Below are 15,090 nucleotides of genomic sequence, written 5' to 3' on the forward strand. Positions count from 1 at the left end.
TATATTCTGAATGTTTGGTTAAGTTTATTTCAGACGAACCCATTTAAGTAAATGATATATTTGACTTCTCAGACTGTATTGTAATCTGCGCAGTGGCTACGTAGGGTATGGTGTACTAGTTGGAAGAGCCCAAATTTCTGTTTTGTTACTGTATGGAGTATTAGCCCTAGTCTCTACAGCTTATATATGACATACAGAGATTGTTTTAGGATTCTTTCCTCTCAGTTTTGAATGAGCAGCAATGAAAATGAACTATTTCCTCTACCAAGCAGGATGGATTCAAAGTTATGTTTTCCATATGGATGTGTTTAAGCTTAATAAATGTGTTCAGGGTAGAATACAAACCCATGTCTCAAGTCCACATATTTACTGTCCTGGAGGCTGAAAAACTTAAGAAATATAAAACTTTGCCAAGAATAGAACATATATAAGGACATCCTCTACCAGACTCCTCAACTCAGATTTCTTTGTACTATTTCTGGACCAAATCAAACAGTTATTCAGTCTTCATCCTCATCAACCATATGGTTTGTTTAGACATTAAAAGATTGTAATAAATTTCCTCTAACTGTTTACATTTTGTTGAGTGTCTTTGTTTTTTTGTTTTGTTTTTTTTGGGAGGGGAGTTCCTTCCTTGGAGGCTTCAGCTCACCCATGTGGCTGTTTCCAGGGTAACCACATTCCCTTTTGAAATTTACCATGTCTGACATTGGATACTGTCCGTCTCCATGGCAACAAAGGCCCTAAAGTCCCAGTTAAATATAAGATTTGGTATCAAACTAAAAGGGAAAGGAAGAGGTAACTTTAGAAAAGCCTGATTCCTTTTCATTATCCTCTCTTTACAGTCCTTAACAGAAAACATGCTTGTTGAAATTGCTCATGGTCTTTACTGCTTATGTTCAGTGACTGATCAAAACCGATTTCTGGGACATTGTCTTCAGGGGGAATTTAAACCAGGCACGATGTTGCCTACCTCCAGCTTGTCCACGTATTTCTATTGATCCATGTCTATAGCACAGGCAGGTTGCATCCATCCTCCCCCTCTAATGGTTTCAATGTTCAATCTCTGTTTCTGCCGACCTGTCACATTCTATCATACATGACTGCCTTTTCATTATGTTCATGATGTCCAACACATTGAGACATGTCTTCTGGGGAAAGAGGCAGTGGTTTGTGCTGCTCTGTCAGCCATCTCCATCACCACTTGCCAGATGACAAGTTTTGAAATATAGTAATATTTTCATGGGAGAGAGTACAAATCCGCATGTTATGGTTTTCCCTCTAGAGAAACCCAGATTCAGTGTGTTCACACAATTCTATGGTTTTGTAGCTCTAAATGACCTTTGTGAAAATTTGAGTTTTCAGTGGGGAGCATGAGGTTCTCATTGATTACTTAAAAACCATTCAAATCTTGGCTTTGGGTTAATTGTTACAGATGTAGCACCCTCATTGAAGCTTTTTACAACTGTAGTGATTTCCTATTAGCACCTTTAATTCGTGGATTCATTAATGTGATGTGTGACAAATCAGGCAGAATAGAGGACGCATTGAATGGGTAGATGATAATATGCCAGGTAATGACATCAGACTTTTAAACTTTCTGCTTTCCAGGGGCAAATGCAGATAGATAGCAGCAAGCTGCACACTATTACTACTTACTATTTTTTTGTTATTTATTATTGATTATTAAAAATCTTTCTTGAATTTGTAAAATGAAGCTGGGTACTCAGCTGTCAGCTCTTATAGCTAATTATATTAAAAGATAATGCCCGTTTTTCTTTAGATCTCCCCTTCTGGGATACACAAAAGAGATCTCCAGATATTTTGGTCGGCAGAACTAGTTTGCTCAGAAAAAAAATATATCACAATCACAATGAATGTTTTAAAAGAGAAATCCTACATGTTGCAGTGTGGATTTTTGCATTTAACTTAATTTAGCTGGGTCAGTTGTGTTTGCTATGTGATGATGATACATTTTTCATGCACTTAAGCCACCACACAAGAAAACAGAACTGAGCTCTCACCCTGCATGACTAGAGTAGTCATCTCCTTTTAGCATTTCTTAAGGAATTGTCCTCTCAGCACTGCTTAAATGGTAAGAAAGCTGCTAGTATTCTTTTGTTATTTGTTTTGTCTCTAGATGTTGAAGCAAAATAAAAATGTTTTCAGTGATTCAGCATATGAATTGAAGTATTGAACAAATTTCTTGGACAGTTTTTCCTTGTTTGTATAATCTACATTACCAAGACATCATAATATGAGATAATATAGCCTAATATTTATTTGGTTATATCATCATGACTGCAGAGTAGTATAAATTATTCATTAATTAATAATATAAGACAAAGAGCAGTCCAGCAGATTTGTTCAACTGGTACTTTAGTGTTTGCAGTGAAAGTATTTTGCTAGGCAGTAGCAACAGAGCTTTAAACAGTGACATTCTGATTTGGAAGATTATAAGCAGAAAGACTGTCTGCAGCACTGCACCAGCCAGAGATAGGAATATGTCCTGTATTAGATTACAATCTCAGGACACAGTGCTGGATGGTGTGTCTCCTGCCTGCCTGGTTCTGAAGCCTGAGGCTGAGGGAGAATCACAAAGCACTGAGGGCTATACGATTTATGTCCCCTTATCAAGTGTCTAACATAAGTTGTGTATACTGTATTTGGACATAGTCAGCATCCAGAATGATGACCGTGGGAACTCCAGGCAAGTGTTGAACTAGAGAAATGTTTGTGCTGTGCAATGTTGTCCTGCCTGGAGCCCCCTGCTGATGTCCCAGACATCCCAGTGTTTTTTGCTTAGTTCAGTCTCACTCCAGATGTAGAGACCGAGAGGACTGGCCAGTGTCCACTCAGATGGGGCATCACAGCTCAAACGTTATTCAGAAAGGCATAAGTACAGCATGCGTCTGATTCAGATATGGTCATTTATCTCACCCAGAGCCTCTCATCTAGTTGTGCTAGATAGTTGATAGATTCTTCTCACAGAAGAACCACACCAAAATGAACTGGCTTACGCAGCTCACAGGCAAGTTATATCTTATAAAAAATATAAAATTAAAAATTTGCAGGTTTTGTGGTCTTTGCCAAGGTGCCATATGTTGGCTGACCTTTTCCCATGGCTGAGGGGTAGTCACCTACAGCGGTTCATGTGAAAGCAGAGAGTGTGTGCAGATGATGCTAGAACTCCAGTTAGCACAGACCAGCAAATTAAGTAAATAAATAATGCTTTAAGTCCATATTTACATTCTCCCCATCCTTTATCATTGGAAGGACCCAACATGGCAAACCTAAATATAGTTTGGCTTGGTTTATCAGATTAACTGGTGCTGGCATAGATCAGCGGATGTAACTCCCCTCCCAAGGTGTTACCATCTGAAGGCTGGTGTGATGGTGTTGTAGTTATATAATGTTCATCAACAACCTATTGTACATTTTGTTAGAAAACAAATTCGTAGTGCCTTCATAAATCAAAAGTGGGGCTATATGGTTTGACATTTCTGTAAATCATTTAACATTTTTTATTGCGTTTGCCGTAATCTTTAAACAACAATCTGTTGTTGTTTGAAAAACAATCTGGTTGAATGTTGTATCCCAATAGTTGATCACTGTCACTTTACTATAGCAATCAGTGTCATTTAAACAACCTCATTTTTTTAATGATATAGAGTCATGGTTTCTCTGCATTGATTTTAAAATAACTTTTTTTTTTCAGTGTTATTTAGCATCTTGGCAACAAATGGTGCTTCCTCTGCAAGAGTCAGTAATGTAGGGCGTAGAATAACAAATCACCTGTACCTCTACTAAAAGCCATTTTGGGAATGACCTGATGCAAAGTTTTCAGAATTTCTTTTTTGTACATTCACTCTAAAATCTCCTCCAATGAAAGCCAGTTTACAAAAAGCATTTCATTCGATATATTATCAGTAAATAAAAAAGAATAGATACTTAAAGGTGTGATTTACAGAATCTGTTTGCATATGGTACATTTGTTTAAATATCTAAACAGATGAACAAAAGCCTTTGTATATACACAGATTTTATTGAAAACCTTGGCTCAACTCGCAGTACTGTTTGACATTCCTCAACAGCATCCCTCAAAAATATATTGTTGCCACATGTTCATTTAGTTTCCCTTGTCTGGAATGGCCCGTCTTTGCTGACCCCAAATCAATTCCAGTAGACCAGAGACTAGCAAATGAAATGCGATGTGGCAGCCTGTGCGCCACTTCCGTGGGACTAAATGTGATTACTGTAATAACCACCTGCACCGTTGTATATTTAATGGGATTATGCTAAATTGCCTCATTAGAGCAGATTACAACACGGGGGACTGACCCTTGTGTGCATCTGTTTGTCTGTTAAGGGGATACATAGACATACTGGTCATTAAGCAACAAGTCGCCAATATTACCACTTCCTAAACTTGAGGGCTTGTCTCAACTGCCATCCAGTGTTGCCTGTACAGGCATCAGTGGTGTGTAATAATGTTTATATTAAGAAGAGTGGTTTGTATATGAGTACAGACAGACATGTGCCCTTCAGGCCATCAGATGATATTTGTCCAGTAATGCCCCAAGACCCTGACTATTTGTACTCTCGCGTTTTTACTACTCAGCTAAGCATCCCCAGTAAGACAAAACCCTGTGTTTCTTGTTTGTTCGTTGCTTATTTATCCTTTTCTCTCCATCTCTTCTGCCCCTACCAGTTGTCGGTTCCTGGCACTTCAGTTGACCCCGGCCATCCCAGTCATAGGAGGTGTGCTGTTTCTGTTTGTATTGGGGACACTGCTGAGAACAAGCTTCAGTGACCCAGGGGTGCTGCCCAGGGCCACCCCAGATGAAGCAGCTGATCTTGAGAGGCAAATAGGTAAGACTACACTCTAAGTAAATGATTTTAGGTATAAAATTTGGATATAAAACCCATTATTGAACTTCTTTTCTGCAATTGCGTTTTTGTGCTTCTCCCCATCTTTTTTCTCAGGAGGTCCGTGGATACTGCATGTACTTGACCGACCCTGTTTCTCCTATCACTAAACCATATTCAGTTGGTCCTTTGTTTAGTATGTCAAAGAGGTGTCTTTTTTGTATATCTTGTTATAATCCCTCCATTCATTCCTTTCTCTTAATCCCTGCCTGAGTTTATGGTTACCTCTATTTTAGATACTTTATCTTTCTCTTAGTAAGCCTCTATGCATGGTACTGATCCACAGGAGCTTGTGTGTCTTTACAACCTCCTATACAGAGTGCCTAGATTATCTGGCTGGTGTGTGTGGAGTTTGTCTGTGTAGCCAAGGAAATGGGGATCATGCTTCCACTGACTTTAAAGGCACCCTGCATTTAGGCTGAGGTGAATTATTGGTGCTGCTTTGACCAAATGGCCTTTGATCTCTTTATTTTGCTCAAAATTATCCAAGGGCCCCATTTGACATATTACCTGGCTCATTAATTGCATTTTGATAACTTCAGAATATAATTTATGATATGAAAGGTAAAACTGTTGGATTATTAGGAACCACTTGATATGGAGTAACTGAATTACCAGCATGGCAGCAATGATGATAGTTTCCCATGAGTCAGAATCAGCCAAGACTGCAGTTTGTAATGTGGTTTCAGTCTGTTCATGAAACTCACAGCTGTCTCTTTGTTTCACATTATATTTCATCACGTTTAAAGAAATCAGTACGTTTTTTTTTTTTTTTTTTAAATATAAAAGCATCAATGCAAGCAATACAATATCTGGATACAGCCCCTCTTTAGATGTTGCTGAGTATGTTATTACCAATTTCAGAAGGATGAATAGCTGACAATAACCATTCAAGGCTTCCTTTACTGTACAGATTACTCTGTATTTGAGATATCTCATGGATAATGGACAGGTGTTGCATTCAGCATCTGCGTTAATGGTAAGGTCTGAAGTGATTTTAAATGTGTTTTAATGCTTTTTATGTTAAATCAAGCTATCAAACTTCTGCTTGCTATTAATTAATCAAAACAAATGTTAAACGCAATAACAAAGCAGTAAAATTCATTTACGAGTTGAGAAACTGAATGGGCCCCCCATAAAGATGTTTAGTTAGAGTGCAGTCAGCTACTTAAAGGACCCTTTCAGATGAGGGAGGGAGTGTCGTACTCAAGGGTATTTCATGCTAAAATTTACTCTGGTAATAGATCCAGTTTAGTTACTCGCCAGTCAGTTGCAGGACTGACTCACCAGTCTCCAACAGTGTCCTGCTTCCCCGTAGCTAAATAGATTATTACCACTTTGCTCCAAGGTTTAACTTTCCAAGCCCTTTTTTCAAAATCCCCTTTAAAGTTTTGGTCTTTTATTTGAAATGTAAAGCTTCTGTTTCCCAGTGATGGGCCTTTCTGTGCTTCAGGCCACTGGGGCCTCATTAAACAAACTCTGGAATGGCTTAATTAATCTCATTAGGAGACTTAAAAGCTTTTGTAGGGAAGGTTAAGTATAAAAAGCTCGGAGCAATGGGCTGAAACAGCACTGTGCAAAAGTACCATGTTGTATTGGCAAGCATTTTTTCAGAGTATAAAAAATTAAAGGCTGAAAATATGAACATTGTTGACCCAAATACCACTCTGCCCCCCCTCTACCATCAATTCATCCCAGTTAGCTTTTGTTCAATGCATTTCCACGCATAGCAATTGACAATTTCTAACCTGGAATCTGTTGTTTACAGACAAATGATTGGTGTCATGTTGTTGGTTGCCTGTACCCACATCTGTGTGTGCACAGGTAGTTTTGGCCTATATTTCTATTGATTATAGTAGTATTTTGCTACTATAGTAGTATAGTAGTATTTTTCCCAGCTTATTTGCTGATATATGTGGCCACAGGGCATTAACACAGCTTTGGAGTAGAATCCACAGGGCATCACTAAAACACGCAGTCATACCGATTTTTAAACAAGCCCAGTTACACCATTATCTAATGCCACTTTGTAGTGAAAAAATAAAGTTAATACCAAAATTATTACTCAAACTATCTATTTTAATCATTCAGAAGATTTTTGGATCACCACTTCCATGTTCCACTTTGACCAATGTGTAATTGCATGGCCACAAAATTTTGGCAGTGTTCACCTTAATTTTCACTTCCAAGAAAATGTTTAGATTAATGTTTAGACTAATTATGTTTAGATTGTTTGAATACTAGAATAGCTTGTGGTTGCAATGCCCCTAAGTCTTGGTCGTGTTTCCCTGAAAGATCCACATCCCATGGCAGTTGTGATGCTGCCAGGAGACTAATAGACTGCTTTTGTGTCAGTGCCATTATGGGTACCATTGTCTTCCATTTGAAAGAACCTGGCTTGTAATAGTACAAGGATTTTATACACATACACACACACAGACACACACACACACACACACACACACACACACACACACACACACACATACATAAATACTTAAGGTGGTTTATATCTTTCAGTGTGGAATGATAGATTTAAGTTACTGAGAGGTAAAGGTCGCTGCCTTTTCCCACAGCTTGTAAAAAGGTAGAAAATCTTTGTTAAAGTGCATTTTCCTCATAGAGTTTCTCACTGCCCCATGCTGCTTTCTTTCTGCTTTCTCTTCCTTTCGTTCAGACTCTGTCAGTCTTTACAGTCTCTCTCTACAAACAAACCCCATTGCTCTGTATTTCCAAATTTTCAAACACCGTTCATCCTTGCTTGCTTTCTCTGGTTGCTTCGTCCAGACTTGTGCACTGCTTTGCTATTTGGTTCTAGCCATGGCGTGGCAGACTGACATGCAAGACATTAGTAGCACATCTGTAAGCTCTTAGCTTGATCTTCCAACCCTATCCCAAGCCCTAACACCAACCAGTCTCACAATGTCTTCCAAGAGAACACAGTTAGCCTGTCTCTGTCTCTCTTCCTCACTCGGTTTTCACCACTTGTATTTGCTCTTGGCTCTTTTGTCTTGAAGCAGTGATTTAAATGCATTCTGAAGTTGTGAAATAGTTCACAATATCTGCTTTCACTCCCCATGTTTATATATTCATTTTGGTTGTGTGTTTGTACATGCATTCTGATGTCAGTGCTCCTTATTTCTCTTCTCCATCTCCTCCTCTCTTACTTACAACAGGACTCATTCCTTGAATTTTTTTCTCTTCTGACCGAGACAGCTCTCGTCCATTTTTATTCAGAACTTCTTTTTTTAACCAATATGTCCTTATGTAACTGTGCAGACACTGATAATAAGAAAGCAGCTGACAGGCTTAGCGAGCATGGGTAACTTTTTCACATTTCAGTTTTGCCATAATGTAATGGCTCTTTACCATTTCATGCTTCATTTCCCATATGCTCAGTTGCTGTTTTATTTGATTTGCAATTTGATGTATAGCACTTGCTCACTCCATTTACTTAAGTGCCATACATTCATCTCAAATAAAATTTTCCATAAAAATCCTAATTAGAAGATATAACTAACATTTATTGAGTGTTGCAAATGACAAACTACCTCTTCACTATATTTTTCATCTATCTTGTGCATGTGTAAAGTATGTAAGCATGTAGCTATCTTAATTAAAACGAAAATCCTTAAATACCCCAGCCACCAGTAGCCCAAGGAATTTTGTAATTTAGCAGCAGCCTCATAAATATTTGATGATGTTTGAAGTCCAAATGCTACAAGGCTCAAGTTCCAACACCACTCCTATTGATCTGTTGACTAAACAACAGAGGACCTAATGTTAGTACATTATGAGACATCAAGGTCTCTCATCCACCCTGTACTTCAGGAGGGAAAGCTGAGAGCTAGGCCTCTGCTGTCATTGTGAGCAGATATCTCTGCTGTCTGCCTTTATCTTTGAGAACGAAGTTGAATGCATGGCCTGAAGTAAATCCCACCTCAAACAAAATCAAGTGTGGCATATTTGCACAGGTAGAAATATATGAAAAACATATGAGACATAATACTGTATATGTCATCTTCAGTATCCTGTGACTCTATAGTGTACTCCTAATGCAGCAGAAGTAACACGTACACCTAAAAGGGTCAGGGAAAAAGTGTAAGGTCAAGAAAGGTAGCACAGCTTTTTGTTTATCCCAGCTTGAAATTGAGACAAGAGTTGATTTCTTGTCAGTGTGCCACATTTGATGTCTGCATGTCTGCCTGCCTGCTCAATATGTCAGGACTAGACAGGCTGGCACAGTTCAGCTGCCACATGCCAAATCCAAAAGACTCTCTAAAGCACTAATATTGGAATAAAAGATGGTCAGAGCTGCCTGTTTGCTTCCTTCCACCTAATATGGGCCAAGCTAGCTGGTGAATTTCAGGACAGCTTCACAGTTTTTTCCAAAGCTGCCAGCAGGGGGAATAGATTTTGGAAGATTTAGAGCCCAGGCTGCTGGAGGAAGGATGGGCACATCAGTAGAGGATACAATGACATTTAGGCTTTCCATGACATTACGTTTTTTGTGGGTAAATCTGAATAGAGGCTCATGCATGTGAAGTAAAGCCAGGGATATTTCCATGTCTTAGTATGTGTGGGATGAAAACAGTGGCATAGTAGAAGTATGATTCACCTCACAGAGTATTATGCCCTGCCAAAGACCTTTGTGCTTGGAATGTTGGATGTCACCCTACCACTGTTATTGGTGTTCCCCTGACTCTTTTCACTAACATCATAATAAACTGAAGATTGTGTAAAGTATGCTGTTTGTATGAAGCTTGAGCCTTGCTGAGGGGAAAAAAGCCGGACACCCTGCTGCTGTTGCAGCCAGAGATAAGTGATTCGGTGTGGTGATGATACTATACCTTTAAATTATGGCATTAAAAATCTTAGTGGAAGTTTAAAGACTGTTATTGGAATCCCTATTAAATGTTGATATTACAAAATGAAATTTGTATTTTTTTTTTCAAACTTATTTATGCTCTTTTGCTCTCCATTGCCATTTATTAGCCTCTTTTGATTTTTAATTTTAAAAATATTTCCTCTGTTGCATTGCTGGCATCTTCTATAGGCCTGTTCAGACAATCGCAGCCTGACAGACAACAGCGGCATTGCGGAGGTACCAGGGTCAAGCGTTTATCAAAGTTACAAACCAAACATAATAGGTTTTTTTAGGGGTTGTCTAATCACATACAATTTTTCTTTCATGATCAAATTTTATTCCTTTATCTTTCAGGGGCAAAGCAATTAAACATATTTGTTACAACATTCTTTATCACCAGGCCCACACAATACCCCCTTCTCTGAACGGTACGCGGTTCGATTACTTTGTTTTTATCATTTTTGGTTGAAATGCTTTGTTGGGACTGCCTTTGTCAGTGTCCTTGCCAGAAAGTTAATTCAGATGCCAAACTCAAAGCACACAGCCCATTACCAGAGAGAGACCAGCTTGAGCCATTCTCTAAGATGAGAGCTAGCTTAATCACATTAGATACAGCTTCCTCTCCCTGCAGCGATAAGACTCTGCAAACAAGCTTGTAAGATTTTAACACCTTGTATGTCTGCTTGCAGTGCTGACTTTGCTTTGGCTGGAGGCAAATTTGACCCAATACCATGAATAAACTAAGGCTCTTTTGATTAAAAGCCATGTCTTGAACAACACAAGATGTTAGAGGTGGCTACTTATTTCCATCTCGGCATTTGTGTCCTTTAAATGCTGACCGCTGCACTGTTAATGCCATTAAACATCAAAACGCTGGCCCCAGTTTAAATTAATCATCACAGATAATGCAGTTCACTCGGCTGTATTGCTTCTGAGCCACTGTTGGGCTCCAACTCTAGAAATTAAAAATGATAAATAAATCAGTCAGAATACACCGATACGTTCCAGATATAGCCTTGCAATGACCGGGTATATCAGAAGCACAGTCTGTTTAACTCATGATTAAGCCCCCTTTGCCCCTGGCATGACAATATACTGTATGTCTGTTTGACATAGTGCTACAATGTCTGTCCTGTTAAAGTAAAGTTTGACTTGATACCTCGTTTTGAATGATGTCCCAATCCTAATTCATGCTGGTGCTGAAACGTCTACTGTGACTAGCTTCCTCCCTTCTCTGTCCCTTCTCAGTGTAGCTAACCACCTGGGGTCACATTCATGTTTGATTTCATTGACTTATTGGCGGCATAATAGGTAATAGGTGTGCAGCCAGTGGAAAGAGCCTCTATTACTAAGCCGCTTGAGATCTCAACTTCTACATTTGTGGGAGGAAGAGTTTAACACAGTTGAACATGACACAGAGACAGACAGAAACTACATGGAAGTAGGTATAAAAGGGTGAGAAAAAGAGTGGATGACTAAATTAATAATAAGTAGAATTATGTTAAAGGTGCAGAAGAAACTTGCAGAATCTGCCAGTTGTGTTTTAATCCCCAATGGCAATTAAAAAGTCTAAGTATCAGGTAATGCTTGTACTCACCATTATCTTTGATTTCCCTGCTGAAAGGAAGCTTTCTACATTGAGCATCTACTCACAAAACCCCCATCATCCAGGACAGTGGCGTGTAACATAGTCTTGGGTTTATCCACACCCCTGACAATTTAAGGCTTCTCCTACAATATACCATTTATGTCATTTTGATCATGTGTGCTGCAAAGAGCTATTTTATACTCTTGAAGGTACCTGAGCTAAATAACTTTCTTTTCTGTTCTTTCTTTCTTCTCGGTCTCTGTTCATTCTTTGCTAGTCTCCAGGCATACAGTGACATGTAAATTAAAAGGACAGAGATAAAGAAATAATAGTCATTGGATGATGGAGCTGCATGGGACAGGAATAGAGCTGTCACAAACAAAATAAACTTGTTGTGGAGTAATTAGACTGGCCTAGATTGACCCAATATGCTGATTATTCACTCTCTTCTTTCATCCATTATGCTTCCTATGTCTCGTGCTCACACACAAACACACACACACACACACACACACATCTTTCATCTTAATGCACTTCAGTTGAAAACATTTATAGGCAGGAAAGCTGTGAGTGTATGCTCTCATACATGGCTCATTTTAGATAATAATAAAGGCATTAACATGTGACTAATAACAGCTATGGTAATTATTTTCAATAGGTTATCTCTGTGTTTTTGCCCTGGCTTCCTATCTCCCTGTGGATCTCATCAGGATTAATTATCCAGTGAGAAGTCCAGGTTGAAGCAGCAGCTGTGTGTGCCTGTCTCTGCTGCTATATTCTAGCTTAGTCCAATACCTGGCCATGCCTTCTTTCTTGTTGTCATCCTTCACTAAAACAGATGTAACAACTCTGTACCCAGACTATTGAATTGAGTCCTCATGGTCTTGGCCAAAGCCTTGTCCAGTTCAGTCAAGAGTTACAAAGTACACAGTCTGAAGCAGAAGACATTCAGCACAAGATTGCCTTGCTCTGGATAGAATACAGTTCACCTCATTTCATAGAATCACATCTGGTCTCACATACCAAAGAATAAAACCCTGGGGTAGATTTACCAATTAAAAGTGACATCATTTATCATGAGATTTCACATCATTTGTGAATTATGTCAGGATTGGCTTTGTGTTTTTATTGTTTATATCCACCACCTCCTTACAGCTGTCTGCCGATAATTACTTTGAATATTCACTTTGGTTTTGTATTTCAGTAAAATTTAACTACCGCTCTGTTTTGTGTTTTGGTTCTGTTACTTGCCTCAAAGTCAGAAGTGGCTGCTTGTAATGCTAGCCCTATTCAGACTGCTCCAAATATTATAAACTGTGTTGGATTTTATAAGCAAAGCTATACATTTAACTTAACAAAAACAGTCACAAAATATAGTCAGCTAGGGGAAAATTTTTTTGAAAAAACTGGGATATTTACATAACTTTAGCCTACTCAACAGTAGCAGCGGAGCAATGCACACTAGAAGAAAATTGAAAAGTGTGCAGGGTTTTGCCCACATTGTAGGCCTATATTAAAGCTGCTGTTTTGTGATGTGGCCACATCAAAAATAATGATCAGCAGCAGACCAAATTAAATCTATTTAAAATTCATCCAGCAAGCTTTGCATTGGGCAAAATATTTTAGCAATATCTTATCGGTCCAGGACTGGAGCTTTGAATAGATGAGTATATAGACGAGTATACCCAAATTATTCGGTTTTTTTTTTTTTTCCCCCTTAACAGTACTGCTCCACAAGTGTTCAATGAATAGTTTTAGCTTGAAAAAGATTCACTCTTCCATTTCAGCTGTTTCACAGGTGTTACTTTTCTGGTCGGAGAGGAGATTACTCTGCTCTAAATTTCCAGTGTTTTGCTCAGCTAAAATCATTTAACTTGCACAAGGTGAGCGTCGCTCAACACCAGAGTAATTTCCTCAAATGTAATAGAGTTTTTCCACACTTGATGAAGTAAGTAACCAGAGTTCAACTGACTCAAACCACAGCTCGGTGTATTCATTTTTAGAACTGATGTGATTTACTTAAAAAAACAAAAAAACAACAGCAGACAGAATTATTCTGTGCTTCTATTTAGGTGTAAACACTCTTCTCCCACATGTCTTTACCACTTTATCATGCGCGGTTCCCAATGACAGCAGGACAGTGTACACATAATACCAACGACCATTGGTAGGTAGATTTTACTGATTGACTGTCTACGATAAGCATCTTTGCAAGTTGGGAGATTTCTTATAACTGCTGCACCTCTCTGCTTGTGTCACACCTTCTCCCTCCTCCATGTACAATACATTTGTGAGTGAAGAGATATAACCTGTTGTGGAACTGACTTTTCTAGACAATCTAGTTCTAGGTTCTATGGCCATACTTAATACTCACTACAGAAAGCTGCTTATTTAAATGGTAAACCTGTGATTAGCCTTGATTTAGCTAATTGGCTAATCCCCACTTAGTCATTGTTTACACTCTCTTATTTCATGGCTTAAATACATTAAGTATTACTATTATTTCCCACCCTGATTCATAGGTTTAGAATAACACTAAGCAAGATCAGCACGAGATCCATAGCACAGGTATAAAGAAATGAATTCAAAGAAGAAAACAGTGGCACTCAGTTGTTAAAAAAGAACACCATAGCCTATTGTAGCTGTATATATGTAATTTTAACAAGTGAAAAAAAACTGGAAAAATCTCATGTTTTTTCCTTTGAGGGACCGTTCTATTATTTCTGACTTGACTTCAAGGTCAGTGTGTTCATTTACTGTTTATGACTAAAACTGAAGCAAAAAGATATTTAAACATCATGAAAATATAAGGAAAGGGTAATATACTGAAAATGAATGTGTATAGATTTGGTTGTTCCTTGCTTTTAAAACACATTTGTATTCCAACAAATTATATTCAGTCTGTTATATTGATGCATTGTCTCCAGTTTATAAAACTTTTGACTCATTCATCTTCGGAGTTATTCAACTTTGACTCTGAATAGCCAAGAATTTCCATGCAAGTAATGTCTTTCTCTAATATACGTCACAATGCCTTTTGTACTTGCATTGGAAATTGCAATATTAGGCTTCACTCACTGATAGCCTGTGCCTGCTAAATTATCCAACACGGCACAAAACAACTCACCTTCAGCTTTCCAGTTTGGCTTTTCATGAGACATCCCATGGCCATATGTTCGATTTAAATAGTTTGTAAAACCCACTCTTAAACACCTGCATCTGATACTCAATGCGGCTACATTTGTGTGCTGTCAAACTTATAGAACTGAACCACAGTCTTTTTGTGTTTAAAAAGAGATAATCTTTTTAATATTCTTAATAGGGAAAATCTGTGATACAAATGTCATTTATAGTATGTTTGAAACCGTTTTTTATCCATTTGGCTATAGTGTGCAAAACCCTGCTTGACGGAACCGAATTTGCTTATGCCTCTTGCAGTCCTACATATTGGCAGTCGGGCTGAGGTTAATACTTCTGTATGTTAGCCATCATCATTGTATTCCACTGCACTTTTCCATCTGTGACGGTAAAGGCTCCAATTTTCTCTCCTCGACATACACAGTAGGATAGCAATTAGTTTCCCTTTAAACCTCACCAGGCAACGCCTAGCACAGTTTGGCTGACATTGAACCCTCATTTAACTTTGTGCCTGAGGGTGTGTGTTGGTACAGAGTGTGTGTGTGTGTGTGTGTGTGTGTGTGTGTGT

The 15,090-nt window shown here is 38.5% G+C and overlaps 1 protein-coding gene across 3 annotated transcripts in view; it reads left to right on the forward strand.

The window, feature by feature from the left end:
- LOC120795326 (palmitoyltransferase ZDHHC14-like) overlaps nucleotides 1–15,090 on the forward strand; it is a 45,884-nt gene that overhangs the window by 9,320 nt on the left and 21,474 nt on the right. For all 3 annotated transcript variants that reach the window (XM_040137160.1, XM_040137163.1, XM_040137161.1), the window contains exon 3: nucleotides 4,712–4,872. In XM_040137160.1, the coding sequence (XP_039993094.1) occupies nucleotides 4,712–4,872 (161 nt within the window). The remainder of the gene's footprint in view (nucleotides 1–4,711; nucleotides 4,873–15,090) is intronic.

Source organism: Xiphias gladius, chromosome 10 (genome assembly GCF_016859285.1).
Source record: "Xiphias gladius isolate SHS-SW01 ecotype Sanya breed wild chromosome 10, ASM1685928v1, whole genome shotgun sequence".
NCBI lineage: Eukaryota > Metazoa > Chordata > Actinopteri > Istiophoriformes > Xiphiidae > Xiphias > Xiphias gladius.